Source organism: Populus trichocarpa, chromosome 1 (assembly GCF_000002775.5).
Source record: "Populus trichocarpa isolate Nisqually-1 chromosome 1, P.trichocarpa_v4.1, whole genome shotgun sequence".
Classification (NCBI taxonomy): Eukaryota; Viridiplantae; Streptophyta; class Magnoliopsida; order Malpighiales; family Salicaceae; genus Populus; species Populus trichocarpa.
Genome location: NC_037285.2, coordinates 1,822,666 through 1,841,070, shown reverse-complemented (window position 1 = coordinate 1,841,070; position 18,405 = coordinate 1,822,666). Strand labels below are relative to the sequence as shown.

Sequence of the window (18,405 nt, the reverse complement as noted above, 5' to 3'; positions counted from 1 at the left end):
AATTAATTAGCTAATCAACTTTCAGTCCCTATATGCTTTACACTATGAAAAAGCACTCTCTTTTAAGCATCTGGCACCATAGCAACACGAGCATCGTAATTTCCTGGAAAGAAAGAATCTTCACTATCAAATGGACTATTCTTTCAAGAATGTTGCAAGCAAGCAACAGTGACAAGAGCTTGGAAGTTACTGCTTTGGAAGCATCAAGAAAAAGTATCAGCATGTAAATGATAACATCCATTTAGGCAAGTGAGCTCCTAGCTCAGCTGTCAATAATCAAGTAATCAAGTGTAAGAAGTTAACTAGAGGAAAAGATCACAATCAACTAGGGATACAATACACATGTAAATATACAATCGATTAGGGATCTCGAGTTAACGAGCTCTCCCCCGTGGTTTGACTCTTGATAGTAGACCCCCACCCGCGTATCCAGCGTGTCAATGATATATATATAAATTAAAGTAACATCCATTTAGGGTTTCATTTTCCACATTTCATTTGTAAGGAGAACCAAAAATTGGCAGTAAGCCAAAATTTCACGTAGTGGCAACAAGGGAATTGAGAAGGGAATTGAGATGAGGATGATTATAATAAAACTAGCATTATCCAGAAAAGAAAGAACTTGAATGAATATAGGGAACAAGATAACATGGGATATTTCACGGGAAAATTTGGCAGTTCTCAAAGGAAGTGTGTATCAGAATCAGACAACAGAATGTTACATGCATACCACTAAGACCTGTCTTTTAGTTTTGTTTTTTTTTTTTTGCAAACTCTCATGGCATGGATATTGCACGCCCTAGACCTGCAAAAGAAGCACCAAACCCCTTCACAACTCCTTATTTTTTGATGATGCTGTCGGCCTAGTTCCGTTACATGATCACACTAATTTTATTTTATTTTTATTTCTAAACAAAAAATATATTAAAAAACAATATTCACGAGGTCCCAAACAAGCACTGAACCTCCGACGAGTATTATCTAATAATAAGTTTTATGGTTTCATGATAGCAGGGGGCGTAGCTAGGGGAAAGCTGGCAGGGCCCCGGATCCCTGAAAAAAAATAATCCTGGATCTGATCCCTTGAATAATTTAAGATTTTAGAGCCAAAACTAGTAAAATTTAAATTTTGTTCCTCCATAGAAAAGTCTTACTAATCTTGATCCTCTTAAAAATATATATATATATATAATGTCTCCACCTTGCAAGATGGGTTTTATCCTAAAAAAACGACTCTCTTGAGAAGAAAAGAGACGTGGTGTTTAAAGCTTATAAATTATTCAAGTCATCGACTCGTGTAATATATATATATATATATATATATAGGTTGCAATCCTTATCATTGCTTTGAGTATTTTTGGACTGTTTAGTCTCTGAAAAGTTGTTTATGAAGGGAAACAAGGCATGGGATTATCTGTATAGTGGTCCACTGGTGTCTAGGCCATGCTCTTTCTGTCCATCATCGGAGAATTCAAGGCTGAATTTGTCCAAAATATAGAGAACCAGCAATAAATATTGTCAATTGTAGGGGAGTCTTGAGGACCCATGCTCATAATTTCTTTTTATTATCAATCTATTTGTCTATTATTATTATTATTATTATTATTATGTAAATTAGCAACAAACCATCCACACCAAATTAACTAGGGTATGCATTAATTTTTTTTAATTTTTATGGCCTCGATCTAGCCTAAAGTCTGAGTCTTTGAAGGTCATAGAGATCATATGCCCCATTAACCATGGTGATAAAAGAGTGCTATATATGAGATAGCAAATTGTTTGGATGGATGGAGCTTTTAGAATTTATGATTTTATTACATCAATATGAATACAAAAAGCACTAATTGCTGACCGACATGAATCTGATAGGCTTGAATAATGTTTAGTGAAATATAATATATGCATATCTTCATTAATATCTTGAATTTTTTTTTAATCAAAATAGCAGTGTTTTAAAATCAATTCAGCTTAACGAATCAAATTAGTGATCTATCTACTCATAACCTAGCACGAGTTGAGTTTCAAATTAAATTAGATAAAAATTGATTTGGTTATCTCTGCAAGTCAACTTATGACTCAATCGAAACTTGATTAAATTTTTAAATTTATTTTTAATTAATTTACTTTTTAAAAAATAATATCATTTTAGTTTAAACCAAGTTAATTTTTTCAATTTATAACTCTAGTTTTGGACCGAAGTTTAATAACTTTGTCATGAAATATCTTATTTTGTTTTTGTTAGGGCACACCCAGAAGATCTCCACCCTTAAACGAAGCTTGATAGTGGATCATGGCCATATCAAATTATCAATGTTGATAAATATTTTTTTTGTGAACAGTGTTTGAAACGAAACTGCAGTGCTAGCAGCCATTAGATCAGAGCCTACAAAAAGCTGTGACCCTTAGCAAAAGGAGAGGCAAAAGGGTAATCGGTGTCGGTGGGAGTCTACAAAACTTGAGAAAGTAAGCCCTAATTAACTTGTAAGGTGATTCACATTTAGGGAAACTAAAGTAACTTAGGGTTTTGAGGAAAATAGTGCACCTTTTAATTATTACCTTGGCTAATTAATCAAGTGTTAGCGACATCGCCATGTAGGGTTGCTGAGATTTTTCGAATCTGGTTTACTATTGGATGATGTAAGTATGGTCCGAGAAGAGATTTTTTATTAGGAAATTATTATTATTATTATAGGGAGTCTAGAGCATAATTATTAAATCTAATTTAATTGAAAAAATCATCCTGATGATCGTGATCGTGAGTCTATATCTTAACTTGGGACAAGAGATTTATTTTTGTTATAAAAAATAGATATTAAACTCAATCAAATCCGAAAAAATCTGAATAAATCAACTTTATTATTTTTTTAATTCTTATCCAAAACAAAGTTGTTTTAATTTTTTTTTAATATATATATATATAAAACGATATTATTTCATTAAAAAATTAAATAAACTGGCAATCTAGACTTTGAACCGAGTCATATCCCATGCTAAGCTAGAACACCAGCCAAGTCAAATTACATACAGCAAGCACACAGATACGTCTCCTTACAACATTGTCTGCTTGAATTTTTATTTTTTTGAATCAAATTTGAAGTCTAGACCCTCATCAGCTAAAGTCCAACAATGATTTTTAAACTCGCCTGTAAATCTTCGAGATTTTGGCCAGTATTTGTCCAAAATCTCAGTTGAACTTGTCCGTATGTGCATGTGCATTTTGAAAGTCATGAAGCCCTATTCTAATTCTTGCATAAAATTCACCCTTCGAAGCAGACACATTGCAATTTGAATTTCCCAGTGGGACACCAAATTCGTTACAATGGTTTAATCACATTCAGAAATCCCGGCCCGACAGGTCAATCCAGATCTATTAATTCAGGCCGTGGCAGCTTAAAAACCTGGTTTTTATTCAAATTAACTTCGTTTCAGGGTTTCTATTCGACTCATCAACTTGAGCTTATAAGCATGTATTTGACCCTCATAAAAAAGAAAAAAGAAAAAAGAAAAAAAGCAAGGACCTTAAAAAAGAATTCAAGCATGGGCCTGTGCCGTGCGAGCAAAGATTATCAATTGCTTCAGGGTCTCATGTCTTTTTATCAATGGCGCCGTGCTTTTTTCATTGGAGATAGAGCAGAGGAGCGTCTGTAAATGGACCTTTAGGGAGAAAATAGACCCCACCAAGCAGCCTAATCTTGCCGACCATTGCTCGTCTTTTGTAAAGTTCTACCGCCCAATCGTGGTGCTGGTGGCCACCCAGTCAACAGCTGATAATATAAAACAGGAAAAATCCTCCACAGTATATTCTTGCAGAAAATTCCATCCCAGAAAATGGGGTCTCATGGATTCTCTTCAAATACCATTTGAGCAGAATTGAGAAAAATATGTGGAGAAGATCGTTAGTTATGGGCCATCAATTATCATTGTACGCAGGGGACATGGCTTGCATTAGCTATGGGACCGTTAGTTATTATGGATTGTGTTAGTTTAAAGATGTTGTTTTAATTTTATTTATTTATTAGATATTTTAAAGTGAAAAAATCATGATTTTATTTTTAAAAAAATCAGATTTGGACCTAATCAATCTTGTCACAAGTTAATTTAATAAATTATCTAAATTTAGTCAGATCATCTTTCATTTATATTTTTGAAACCTATTCGATTCAAATTCTAGATTGATTCATTAAATTTAGTCAGATCATCTTTCATTTATATTTTTGAAACCTATTCAATTCAAATTCTAGATTTACTCATTAAATCTAAATATATTCTAGATTGATTTATTGAGTTAGGTTAGGCAGGTTTAATATTATTTATTTTTCCAATGAAATATACCATGTTATAATCTCAGTTTAGTTAAAAAAAAAGTTTTGAAAAGACAATTTTTCATAAATATAACAATTTGAAAAGGGGAAAAAAGAGAGTAAGAGATTGTGTATTTACATTGAACTTAGGTTTATTATTTCACTTTTCATGGAAAAGAGACCCCACATCTGGATAATGGAGGGGGTAATTATGTCATGAGAGAAAAGATAATGGGTCAGGGCATTTAATCATCACTTGTGTTTACATAAGTTGGTGTCATTTGCATCGTTGCTTTTGCAGGTTTACATGGAAAATTCTGGACTCATATCTACAATAAGTTTTTAATTGGATCAAATAATACATTAGCTCAACTAATTTTTTTTTGGTACAATTAGATTATATGAAAAAAACAATGAAAATCTAATAATATTGAATAAAAAATAAAGTAGGAAAAATAATGTATTTAAAAATGACAAAAATTAAAAAAGCATGATAAATCCTTAAGATAATATTTATGTACAGGCTGCTTCATTGTAGATTGCTAATACAATATCTTTATGTGGATCGCTCCGTTGTAGATCCCACCACTAGAATTTCAAATGACAACAACTGGTGTATATGAAAACAATATATTAGTTTCTGGATATCTTTTTTCTCGAGAAGAACCTCTTCACCCCCTCCTATATACACATCTTGTTATGTAATCTCTTTTGGCCATAATTATTTTGTAGCACACACCAAAGCAAAATAACTATCAAGGATCGTTGGATTCAATTATCAATTAACGCAAACAAAAACAAATGATAAAAGAGTTTGTTACATGTCAAAACCCTTAAAAACTAAAAACATTGTAAGTACGAGAAGATTCTCAAAATACTTAAGTTTATTTTTATGTTTTCACTTATTAAAATGCTATTACAACCTTTTATATATAAAAAAAAACTAGAAAACCGTAATAATACTAAATAGAAAAAATCAACTAGGAAAAAATATTCTATTCAAATGAAAAAAAAAATAGAAAAATATCATAATAAAAATATATAATAAAAAATAGGAAGAAACAAAATTAACTAAGAAAAATATCTATTTTTAATAAAAAAAGCTCATGCATCAGTATTGATGCATACGAAAGCGAATGATAAATGTTTTTGTTATAAGTCAAAACACTCAAAGATTAAAAAAAAAAAAAAAACATCATAAATATGAAAAGACTCAATACTTAATTTATTCTTTCATGTCTTCACTTACTAAAAAGCTATTACAATATTTTATATATATAAAACTAACAAACTTTAATAATATTATATAAAAAAATAAACTAGAAAAAAATATTATATTCAAATTAAAAAAAATAGAGAAATATCATAATAAATAATAGAAAAATAAAATGAAAAGAATTAAAATTAACTAAAAATATATTTATTTTCCTGAAAAGGCTTGTGTATTGATTTCTTAGGGGGTATTTGAGAGTGAGTTTCATCATGCATGCTTTTAATTCGTCAAAATTTAATTTTTTTTTTTTAGTATTTTTTATCATTTCAATGTGCTGATATTAAAAATAAATTTTAAAAAATAAAAAAAAATATTATTTTAATACTTTTTCACCAAAAATAAATACTTTAAAAATTAATTATTATCATTATCTCGGAAACCCTCAAAGTCATCTCTTAATCGGGTGCAGTATTTCCATGACATAAAGTCATTAATTCAATACAGAAAATGCCTAAATAAAGGGTGGAAGTCAGCATCAGACTCTTTATCTCAGCCTTGTTCAAATTTGTTCTGCCCAATGACCAATGATGTAAAACAAAAGGCCTACCCACTGAAAACAATAAGAAACTCAACAAGAAGAATCTTTAGTTGTTTGGTTGTCAAGAAGTCTACATTTCTTCCTGTTGTAGTTTAATCAATCCTCAACAAAACCACTTTCCTTCCAAAGCTAGACCTCCCCATCTCTAAGAAAACTAGCATCAAATTTCCATTCGAAATTCATGCTGCTGCTGGCTTTTCTTTGAAGACGGTGCAAAGAAAGGTACCCAACAAGCTTGGTATCCAAGCTGATCATGTTAAACCCGAGAAGCGGTTGGGGAACCTGAAACCAAATTCTTGTCAGCATCAGGATGGAAAGAATAGAGGACCTGATATGAAGAAGAAAATGAAAAGGTCAAGATCGATCAAGCTTTCTGATATTGAGAGCTTGAAATCATCATCACCTTTGAGGAAATCCATGTCACAGCCTGGAAAGCCGCCGCCTCCTCTCAATGCTCCAACAACCGAAGCAACACCACAGAAGCAGCTTATGATCAGAACAACTGATGGTTCGCCGAATTATATGAAGTCCACCAGCAGTTCAGAGGCAAGAAAGGAGCGTTCCCTGGTGAGTCCCTTGAATACTCAAGCCGGTTCAAATGGTAAGAACTTGCATCGTAGAAACTCGGCTAGTTCGAAATTTAGCCCTGCTTCTAGTAACAAACAGGCAAGAACTTTATCAAAGACATCTAGTTTGAAGCTGGTGAGGACTCCCAGTTTTAAGCCAATGAGAGGTACTGCGAGAAAATGTTCTAGAGTAGCTCTTTGTGCAGACGTGAGTGCACAAACAACTACCTGTTCTTCAACCCTGAAGGACTCCAAGTTTCCTCCATACCTTATGCTTAATCCTGGGGGTACTGAATCAGAGGGAACTTCTGTCAAGAAGGTATGCCCGTACACCTATTGCTCTCTTAACGGTCATCATCACAAACCTGTGCCTCCACTTAAGTGCTTCTTGAAGGCAAGGAGGCATTCGTTGAAGGTCCAGAAAAGCATGAAATGGGAGGTTTTATCCCCCCGTAGAGCCAGGCCATCTGGTGAAGGAACAGAAGAAATTCATGGCGACAAACCTATGATACAAGAAACTGGCAAGGATTTCTTCATTGAAATCTTCTCCAAAAATACAGAAGATAGTGCTTTTTCTGGAGAACCTGAAAGACGGATTAACGAGTCCTGTTTTTACACTAGCCATGAAGGAGCAGCTGAACAAGACAGCAACAATCAAGTTTCTGAGAGCTTGTCAGATGAATCACAAGAATCAGAGATTGATTTTGAGGAAAATTCCAATAATACAAATGAACCAGAGATGGATGTTACAGGAGTAGAAGATGAAAGGGATGGGGATACAGACTGCTCATCGACCTTGTCCGAAGAAGAAGCAATCATGGGAAGCTGTGAAAACAGGAGTGACATTGAAGGGGAATGCCAAGCAAGTATGGATGAAGATGATAACATCTCTGAAGCAACTGACATGGAGTGGGAGGAGGGCCAACTTTCTACTTCAGAGGTTGTTACAGAAGCTGATGATTTGAACAAGCCTGATGAAGATGAATTTTGCACCAAAGTCGAGGGCACACCAGGAATCAAGAAACTTGATTGGCATGAGGATTCTGAGATCATTATATCAGACAACGCAGTCAGCAACTGCACAGAGGAAATTCTAGCTGATGAGATACTGCAAGAACTTTTTGCAGAGGAAACTGCCTACATTGATATGCAATGCAGCGATAGTGATTCTGAGTCGGATGGCATACTCCATTATTGGGAGATTCTCGAATCTATCCAAGGGGCACGGGACTTAGCTTATGATCAAGAGTCTTCAGCTGAAGATGCATCTGAGGCGCTTAAAACTGAGGAGGCCAGGGAGAAAATTCAGGAGGAAGGAGTTCATGAAACGGAGAATGATGTCAATGAAACACATCCTCAACTTGGAGATGATGAAAATGATTGCACCACAGACATTTCAGCTGAAGTTCTAAATGGTCACCAGGAGGATACATCTCTTCAAACTGATCATGCAACTATGAGGCTTCAGAACCAAATTGCTGATTCTCCTCAGATTTCTGACAAGATGGATATGGTCGGAACAAACAAAGAGGATTCCATTGATCAACAGATTGAGGTTGCGGAGAATAATCAAGATTTTGCCATTGCTGAACTCCCTTATGGTGAAGCTGGAGATGCAACAGAAGATCGAGAGCAAGTTGCCAATGCTGAATTGACATTTGAAATCCATGTTTCTGATTCCCCTCAGAGTTTTTCTGAAGCTGATCAAGATGATGCTGAACTAAATGACGATGGAAACCACATGACAACTGAAGCTTGCCAGCTTGATGTAACTGTTGAAGACAGCAGTTCAAGTCAAGATCTTGTTGCCCACAGCACTCCAACTGAGCCTCATAACCACCAATTGGATGAGCACGATGAGACAAGTAATGTTCTTGAGAGCCAGAACTTATCTGAGGAAGATCAAGATGATGCTAACAAGATCAAAATCCTAACTGCCATGGATTTTGAGGCACAGAGTGATTCAAGAATGCAAAAAATCAATTTAACCAGAGATGATACAAGAGATGTTGAGAAGACAGAAGTGGAAGTTTGTAAGGAGTCAGATACCGCAGAAACCCTCCTCTCTGCCAACAATGGAACCAGCACAGGATCAAAGCGTCCATTTTTATACACAAGAGGAAATCCCGATCAAGAACTTCACGATACCTGCAACAACAGGAAATGGACATTCGGAGACAAGAAACCCATCGTGGACCTGGAGGAAGAGAGAGAATTCAACCCAAGAGAACCAAATTTCCTTCCTGTTGTTCCTGATCCAGAGGAAGAAAAGGTCGATCTCAGGCACCAGATGATGGATGAAAGGAAAAATTCTGAAGAATGGATGATTGATTATGCACTACGACAGACTGTCACCAAGCTCGCTCCAGCTAGGAAGAGGAAGGTGGCACTACTTGTTGAAGCTTTCGAAAAAGTCTTGCCAACACCGAAATATGAAACTCGTATCAGGCATGCACCAGCAGCATTTTCTCACACAAGATCGATTCAAGCTTGTAGCTGATGTCACTCACTGAGGTAAATAAGACATTACTTTGCAGGCGTTATTTCTTTCTATTTGGCTACAGTAGTGAAAGTTGAAATGCCATTATAGACCACTGAGAATATGTGACAAATCATTCATTCCTTTAACATTTCGTTGCAGATCATGCTGAAATGGAAGCTACACAGGTAGATTCTACCTATAATAAAAGTTGGTGAAGTAGGAAGATTATTATAGCTAACCAGGGCCCAAGTTCTAGACGTAAACTACAATCTCAGGTAGAGAAACATCTTATTCTGTTCACTTTCAGAACTTCAGAGTTCAGACAATCATGTGATGGCTAGAATGAAGATTCAAGTGCAGATGCAGTGTTCGGTAGTTTCTCCTAATCTCTGCAGATGAAGTCCAACTGAAGAGTCTTATCTATATATGTAATAGCAGTATGAAATCTGACTGAGTTCTGTCATCCAGATGATTACCATCTATAATATGTTGTTGGAGAAACTCTTCTTCCTCCAAATGTTGTTAATGTATTGTGGTTATTATGTCTAATATTGTGCAGTAACTATTGAATTTACGTTTGTGTTTATCTGATTATTTTTATCTCCAGTCACATTTCCCAGCATCCATGTCACTGTGCAATCTTTAAGAGGTTATGGATTAAACAACTTCATAACCGGAATACATGATAATGTCAGGTCAAGGTCATGACGAGACTAAATTATCAATTCCAAGAATAAACAAGAGCATGATTATCCAGTCTCAATTAGATTGTTAAAAAGCAGAGGGGACAACCATGTTGATAATCATTGGAGACTACTTCAGTTTCCAGAGGCTCTGTAGTACATGCAACATAGGCTCTGTAGTACATGCAAACTACAACCAATGGTAAGTACAACCAGAAGATTCATTCCAACAGGCCTCATGCTAACTGCAGAATTCAAATCATAAACGCACAACATTGTGATTAAAAAAAATCCGAAGACTGATGAACAACAGCTCTTGAAAACTGAAAGTTGCTTTGTTTAATTTTCCTTCCCAACTGGTATCGTTCAATCAGTCTCCCATGCATTTTTCGGTTGAAAGATTCGATACTTGGATTACAATTTCTCCAAAATTGGCATAGATATGTTGGTAACCATACGATGAACATGATTATAATGACTTTCATCTCTGGGCCACAACATCCAAAAGTAAATTTAAGAGAGAATATGCGGTAAGATTTGGAACAAAATATCAACAGAAAGTTCACATGCATTAAATTACTGGCAGTAAACAAACTTGCAAGCTAATTGGACCAAATCAAAATTGGTGATACAATTGTGAGAATTATTTTCATAATGTTACCTCTCTATAAAGAGACAACATGTAGCGCACACTATTCTGTTATGTACACAAGTTACTTTACTGATAAATGTGACTTGATAGCAGGAGACTCAAGAAGGAGTGATTGAAGCTCCCCAACATAATTTTCGAGATGACTGCAGCCTGAGCTATCTTTACTCATTCCAGATACATTAGAACTAGCCTTGGAATGCTCACTTTGCTCCTCTTCTTTCTTTCTCAATACATCATCATGAAAGAACTTAAGAGCATCTGTTGTTGAAACAGAATGCACTGTTTCATAAACGCCCTGGAATTTGTTTCTTTTTTCTTGATCTTCAATCAGCCTCTCCTTCAATGCATCTGGAAGGCAGGCAAGCGCGCTTCATGGAAATACATATCCACAAACAATAATAAAAAGAAAGGAATTTAAAAGAAAATCATAGGAATATTAAAGCATTCATTCTACAACATAATATAATTCTTCTTTCATGTTCTTATTTCTTTACCTTGTAACACCTCTAGCAACACCCCAGTTGTATCCTGCAAGCACTGATTGTTTAAAACCATTATTGAATCCCTCTTGCGCAGAAGCTTCTTTTCCTGATATGAGGCCATCGCGATATCCAATCTGAAGTCATCCGGAATGAAATAAAAAAAAGGTTTAAAACTCAGAATGCAAGTGGAAAAAACAAAAGGATGAGCAAATTAAACAGAGTTGTCAAATTACAGTGTGAAATTGATCATGTCTCCTTTGCCACTCCCGGTCCAAATCAGAATCTCTATCCAACTCCTCATCAGAAACATCCCATAAAGACCCATCATCTTGCAAGTCACCTTCATACCAAATCCAAAACTAACTTTATTTAAGAACCACCAAATAAAATGTCATGATTCATTCACATAAATTAGAAATTTCAGACATGTGAGAAACAAAGGAAAGTATGCCAAAATGGTTAAGTCAATTGTTACACAAACACAAACCAAAAGTGGCACATGAAGCAGAAAAGTAGTTTTTAAGGAACACTATACAATTGAAAATCATTTAGTTTTGTTCTTCAATCAACCCACATGGAAATTGCATATGTACATGCATCCACATGCAAGACGAAAGAGTATCAATTTGCAGCCTTTTTCTTTTTGTTTTCCTTCACTAATTCCTGGTTGTTGCTTGACATAGTAAATCCAACAACGATCATCATTCAGCTCCAAATTACTAAAAAGAAACTAATTTTCCAAGCAGAAAATAACAATAAAGAACTGAAAAACAGAAACAGAGAAAGAGCAATCAACCACAGACCATTAACTCAACTATATTTAAAAGGGCATACAAAGCAACCATAATCACAAACATGTAAAGCAAACAAATAATAGACCAAAACCCATATCATAAAAATCTCTCTACGTACCAAAGGCAATTGGCTCAGAACCCAATTCAGCACTTGAAAGTTGCAAGCTTTCTGAGTAAAGCTCCTTAGCAATACTACCTTCCATCTATTACAACACAAGAAACAACAAAAACCCAGTTCAAAAAACTTCAAAACACCAATAAATATTTCTCTCAATAAGCAAAATTTAGGCCAATACTATTAGTAAAGAAACAACGAGGACTGAAGCTTTACTATTTGTTCTAAAAAAAACGTGAAGTCTTTATTAATTTTTTTATTGATTATTGTTCAAATACAAGAAAAGTTTTGGTCTTTACCCTTTGATTAGTGATTGAATTAAAGAGAGAACCCGAAGATTTAATCGGGTCGTTTATCCAAGAAGAGGTAGTTGCTAGATGGAAAGACAGTGAGTCAAGGGACAGGTGGGTCATGGATTCAGGCTGGGCCGTTCTTTTCTTTGTTAATATTAAATTGGTACGTTGTGCTTGATTAGATGGCTGGGCCTTTGGGAAGGGCTTGGTTTCCTATCATTGATGGATCTTTTAAAGTCTGTTTGTTATTGCAGCCGAGGCAGGTAGCACAATATGCTAAAATATTATATCATATAGATGTATACATATTTCTGGGTCGAAAATTAATTATGTAGCCTTGTTGCAGGTTTGATGGTCGAGATTTCTCGAAGAGGTTAAAGGGCAAGAAGGTTATGTTCGTAGGGGACTCTCTGAGTCTAAACAATTTTCAGTCTTTGCTGTGTTTGCTCCATGCTGCTGTGCCTTCTTCCAACAACACAAGAAATACACATAATTACTAGTTACATAACTCGCGCGATGTCACCGGTTTTTTTCCATAAAAAATATATATATAAAAAAAATTTAAAAGTGTTAGGTTTTTCTACAAAACTATACTCAATAATCTTGGGTTTGGCTGCAACGTCTGACCTAAAAGTAATATTTATAATATTAATAATAACATTAAACTTGCATGACTCAAGTTTAAGTGAGTCTGGCTGTAACACCGGACCCAAGAATATTGGATGTGGGTCTGGCTATAAGATCGTGTCATAAAAGTGTGATAATTAAATAGATTAATTAAAAAGAAAAAAACTAACAGGAAGAAAAAAAACTAATGAAGAAAAAGAAAAAAAAATCTGAATTAATTGGGTTAACCCTTCAAATCAGGTTAACCCGTAAAACCTGGGATTCGCGTCATGAAAGTTTAATAACTAAATAGAAAAAAAAAATTGACAGGTTTACCAAGAATTAACTGGGTTACCATCAAACCAAGTTAACTCGTCAATCCCAGGATACGTGTCATGAAAGTCTAATAATTAAATAGAAAGAAATTTAACATTAACAAACTAAACTAAACGAAAAAAATTAATTAAAAAAAAATCCAGGTTAACTCATCAAACCAGGTTAACCCATCAAACCCGGGATCCGTATCATGAAAATCTGATAACTAAATAAAAAAAATTTAACATTAACAAACTAAATCAAACAAAAAAAATTCATTGAAAAAACAAAAAAATTAAAAACTAAAAAAAATTAGTTCTATAATATAATATAATAATTATAATAATATAATATATTAATAAGTGAAAGGCGTGGGGAAGCTACAGTAATTTTCCACGCCTTTTAGAGTATTACTTTATTTTACCATAGTGATATTCCAGATGAGTGAGAGCAATTAATCTTTTAAATTTCATCCACCTAATATTAATTTCTATTAATTATTGATTTAATTAGAACCAGTATACTCTCTCTTATTTGATTATGTTCAAGAAGGTGAGAGTCGTGAGACCATACTCAAGGACATGGATCGTATGGTGGCTTTTCGGAAAGGCTTAACAACATGGGCAAAATGGGAGTGACGACAAAGCTGTTCATTTGCTTAATTTAACAACTCTTTCACAGCTAAGAAAAGATGGACATCCAAGCTCTTACAATGGCTTTAGAGGCATGGATTGTACTCATTGGTGTGTTGCAGGAGTTCTAGACGCTTGGAATGAACTTCTCTGCACAGCTATTATCAGTTGGAAGAAAAAATTACAGATCTTAGTTGCTCACATTTTATAGCATGGCCATTGAAACTAGCCAGCTAGCTGCCATCAGTCTCATTGCAAATTCCTTGATATATCCTGTGTATTCCGTCATTTGTTTTTCTGGTTAGAATAATTTCATTGATTTGGATTAGTTGCTTTGTCCCTACTCAAGGAGTTTTTATTTCTAGATAAAGTTGCGACTGTTTTGGAGATCTCTTTGTGGGGTCTCTGATCAAGAATAGACTGAAAAGATTCCAAAATTAGCTCTTTCTTTCAACTGTACTGATAAGGGACAAGAGAATTACGGGAGAAGCAAGGAATCTGAGACTATGCTGCCTCTTCAGAGAAGATTAAGTTAATGGGAGCGAGGACAAAGCTGTTAAGCTTTGTATATAGGATTGCTGGAAGCAAAGATCAACAAAAGAAAATAAGTTCTCTAAATGCAGACAGTTGTTAGCTGACACACAAGTGTAGTGGAACACAAGCATGGTAGTTTCGTATGCTTGTGTTCCTGTCACATCACCAATTATATATGTAAACCTGCAAAAATGTCAGAAATTCCGTTGTCAAAGCCATATCCAATTAACCTTAATAAAAAAGAAGAAAAAATAATCCAATTGATTGGTTAATCCGAACCTTTAACAGGAATACCTGCCATATATTTACATATGAAGAGCACAGACAGGACAAACTAAGCTCTCTTGACTTTCTGTCTCCCTTTGCTCTCCACAATGATGCAATCTAGGACTAAAAGATCTTGTTGTGTCCTTTTAGCCATTTTCATGACAATTTCTTGTCTATGTTTTGCTACCTCATCAAAGAGTATTCTCCAAACCTTTACAACTAACAAGAACTTGAAGTGGAAAAAATGGCAAAAGAAAGTCTGCAATATGTATCAAGGAAGTTGGGTTCAAGACATGTCGTATCCTCTCTACAATTCATCTGCATGCCCTTTTATTCGCAAGGAATTTGATTGTCTAAAATATGACCGACCTGATCACCTCTACCTTCAATATAGATGGCAGCCTAATGCCTGTGACTTGCCCAGGTACATCCATCCATCCATCTCTCTTTTTGTGTGTGAATACTCTGTAATTTTTTCTACATTGCTGTACTGCTAGTCTTATGAGTTCTTGAATCGACAAAGATACTCATTTTTCTTTTTAAAAAAGAAAGACTTACAAGACTTAAGCGAGGATCTCCAATAATTTAGACCAAGTCTTAAATAACCAGATGATTTATTTTTTTTTAATTTTAGTTTTTTTAATAATGAATCCTCACAGGTCAAAAGGGAACTTCTAGTTTCTCCATGCAATGATGTTTTAAAGCTTTTTCCAGCTTCTTTTGAGCTGTAGTTTACTTACAGACAATTGGGAAAATATGGGTGGCAATACTTTGGTTAGGCTAGCAAGTCTAGACTTGAAATAAGCAATTCAGGAGGATGGTTATGCCTCAAGCCTCCTCGTTGTACAAGTGATCAGGCATTGATGAGAGACACATCAAACAGTTATCTCATGAAGATGTGATAGGTTGTCGCCAAGAAATATTATGGTGTTAAAGTTATTATTATTAATATTTACATATAAAAAAGAGATATATACACAAGAAAGAAAGAGAAACAAGAAATATGGAGTTCAAAAAATTAATTTTTGAGAAAGAAAAAATATTCTTGTAACTTTTGTTGGATTCAAATATGATTTTCTCTCTTCTATATCATAAACATTGTTGTGGAAAGGGTTTTTCAACCCTAATTTATATTTTATTATCGAGTAATTATCTTTAATTATTGTGTGACTCTCTAAAATTAAGGTTTACAATATAATTAAAATAGAATCCTAAATAAATAAAAAAACACAATAAAAAATAAAAAATTAACCTGAAAATCCAAAAAGAAAAAGAAAAAGAAAAAGAAAAGGAAAGCTCAAATAGCATCTCCAAAGTCTAATTTGAGTGTCTTTTTAAGCTTTACTAGTTATTTCTAATAAACCTTGTGTAGAACCGAGCTTGTAAAATTATCTAATAAAATTTAAATTCAATCAAATAATCAAATAAAAAATTATTATATTTTCTTGTCAACCTGCTTGTTTGGTGCGGATATCACTTTTTGTAGGCCTAACTTTGTTCTATTGATTCATAAACAAGTATATATTTAGGCTTTCTGCATAATCTGCTAGTGACAGAGCCACAACTAAATGTTCAGACTCTTCAAACCCGCCTACATCACATTGATTGGAGCACCATTGAGAAACAAATGTGTAGTAGCTTATTTTCTTTAAAGTATACGTCTTCCTTATCTTTTAACTGAGGTTTGTGTTGAGATTTGTAGTCCAGGACGAGTAGAGTTTCTCTTTAGGGTTTTAGGTACAAGTTGAGGATTTAGTTAAAAGGAATAGAAGAGAGGGGAATGCATATATTGGTCAATTACGTAGGAAACAACGATAGTTTCATCAGTAGGAAAAATGATGCGCAATGTTATTTTTTAAAGTGAAATGTATTAAAATAACATATAATTTTAATATTTTAAAATTTATTTATGATATCAATATATTAAAAAATATAAAAAAATAAAAAAGATACTTTTAAGCAAAAATAAATTCAATTTAAAAAAAATATTGGGAACGCAATTCCGAGCGGCTCCTAAACTAGATGATGGCACGTCGTTATTTTTCTTTCTTTTTTGTTCTTTTAGTTCAAAAAAAAAAAAAACTCAATGGATTTTGATGAATTTCACAAGTTATTTTGTTCCTGATACTATACTATTTTGGAATGTGTAAACACATTAGGTTTGATGGTAAACATTTCCTGAAGAAGTTGAAGGGCAAGAAGATCATGTTTATAGGGGACTCTGTAAGTCTAAACCATTTTGAGTCACTATTATGCTTGCTTCATGCAGCTGTGCCTGATTCCATTATCACAGAGGAGACAAACAACTCTGGCAGTACAGTGACATTCCAGGTGAGTGAACTAGTCCTGGAGAGGTGGCAGCCATTGCTATTATAAGGAAAATAGAGTCTTACGTTTACAAAATTAATTGGAATTGAAATTTTCAGGATTACGGTGTGTCTGTAAAGCTGTTCAATTCTCACTACTTGGTAGACATCGAACAAGAAAAAATCGGCCGGGTGTTAAAACTTGATTCGCTCAAGGATGGAAACACATGGAAGGACATGGATGTTCTAGTGTTCAATACCTGGCTTTGGTGGTACAGGAGAGGACCGAAGCAACCGTATGAGCTCGAAAAACTTGGCAGAAGTAGTAGATTTACAATTCAATTGAAAAAGAATCAAGTTGATTTGGTGTTATTGATTTTTCGGTTTCAAATTTCAGATGGGATTATGTTCAAGAAGGTGAGACCATAATCGAGGACATGGATCGCATGGTGGCTTTCCGGAAAGGCTTAACAACATGGGCAAAATGGGTTGATTCTGATGTGGATACATGTAAAACCAAAGTTATTTTTCAGGGAATTTCTCCATCCCATTACAAGTAAGGCTCTCTTCTTTTCTTGATAAATGAAGAAAGAATTAACTAGTTTCATCAATTTAAAACCAGCACTGGTTTATACTATTTTCATGACTTGAACTTCGTCTTTGAATCAGTGGAGTGGAATGGGGGAAACCAGGAGTGACAAACTGTGGAAAGGAGACACAGCCAGTTAGTGGATCAACTTACCCTGGTGGCTCACCACTGGCATTGCAAGCATTAGAAGATGTGTTAAATACTATCAAGAAACCTGTTCATTTGCTTAATATAACAACTCTTTCACAGCTAAGAAAAGATGGACATCCTAGCTCTTACAATGGCTTTAGAGGCATGGATTGTACTCATTGGTGTGTCGCAGGAGTTCTAGACGCTTGGAATGAACTTCTCTACACAGCTATTATCAGTTAGAAGAAAAAATTACAGATTTTAGTTGCTCGCATTTTATAGCATGGCCATTGAAACTAGCCAGCTAGCTGCCATCAGTCTCATTGCATATTCCTTGATATATCCTGTGTGTTCCGTCATTTTTTTTTTTCTGATTAGAATAATTTCATTGATTTGAATTAATTGCTTTGTCTCTACTCAAGGAGTTTATTGCTAGATAAAGTTGCGATTGTTTTGGAGATCTCTTTGTGGGGTCTCTGATCAAGAATAGACTGAAAAGATTCCAACAATAGTTCTTGCTTACAACTGCACTGATAAGGGACACGAGAATTACGGGAGAAGCAAGGAATCTGAGACTAAGCTGCCTCTTGAGAGAAGATTAAGTTAATATGGGAGTGAGGACAAAGCTATTAAGCTTTGCATTTAGGATTGCTGGAAGCAAAGATTAACTACAGAAAATAAGTCCTATATATGCAGAAAGTTGGTAGCTGACACACAAGTGTAGTGGAACACAAGCGTGATAGTTTCATATGCTTTGAAGCAATGAAACTCCCCATGTTGCTTGCTGAAGGCGTGGGAAGGAAAGTAATCTTTCTTACAAGAGAGAGGAAATGGGCGAATAAAAAAGA

General features: G+C 34.6%; 3 protein-coding genes across 6 annotated transcripts; 2 read left to right on the top strand and 1 right to left on the bottom strand.

The window, feature by feature from the left end:
- Positions 1-6,068: 6,068 nt before the first annotated feature.
- LOC18094332 (calmodulin binding protein PICBP) lies at positions 6,069-9,709 on the top strand. Its single transcript, XM_006368533.3, has 2 exons — positions 6,069-9,192; positions 9,320-9,709. Exon 1 carries the CDS (start codon positions 6,446-6,448, stop codon positions 9,176-9,178), a length of 2,733 nt encoding a protein of 910 aa, XP_006368595.3. The 5' UTR covers positions 6,069-6,445; the 3' UTR covers positions 9,179-9,192; positions 9,320-9,709.
- A 684-nt stretch (positions 9,710-10,393) lies between these two features.
- Positions 10,394-12,314, bottom strand: LOC7496011 (protein YAE1). Of its 3 annotated transcripts, none has more exons than XM_024593735.2 (5): positions 12,186-12,314; positions 11,890-11,974; positions 11,211-11,317; positions 10,990-11,111; positions 10,394-10,863 (listed from the first exon to the last, which is right to left on the bottom strand). In XM_024593735.2, exons 1-5 carry the CDS (start codon positions 12,297-12,299, stop codon positions 10,557-10,559), a joined length of 735 nt encoding a protein of 244 aa, XP_024449503.2. In that variant the 5' UTR covers positions 12,300-12,314; the 3' UTR covers positions 10,394-10,556. The 3 variants fall into 3 exon arrangements, with proteins under 3 accessions (XP_024449503.2, XP_024449504.2, XP_002299217.2); XM_024593736.2 differs by lacking the exon at positions 12,186-12,314 and adding an exon at positions 12,103-12,179; XM_002299181.4 differs by lacking the exon at positions 12,186-12,314 and adding an exon at positions 12,068-12,143.
- Positions 12,315-14,118: 1,804 nt separating this feature from the next.
- Positions 14,119-18,296, top strand: LOC18094331 (protein trichome birefringence-like 41). 2 transcript variants are annotated; one of them, XM_006368532.3, is made up of 5 exons: positions 14,119-14,957; positions 16,693-16,864; positions 16,960-17,135; positions 17,237-17,395; positions 17,509-18,296. In XM_006368532.3, the coding sequence occupies exons 1-5, from the start codon at positions 14,641-14,643 to the stop codon at positions 17,798-17,800; spliced, it is 1,116 nt and encodes a 371-aa protein (XP_006368594.2). In that variant the 5' UTR covers positions 14,119-14,640; the 3' UTR covers positions 17,801-18,296. The 2 variants fall into 2 exon arrangements, with proteins under 2 accessions (XP_006368594.2, XP_024463483.1); XM_024607715.2 differs by having other exon boundaries at positions 14,753-14,957; positions 16,803-16,864.
- Positions 18,297-18,405: the final 109 nt, after the last annotated feature.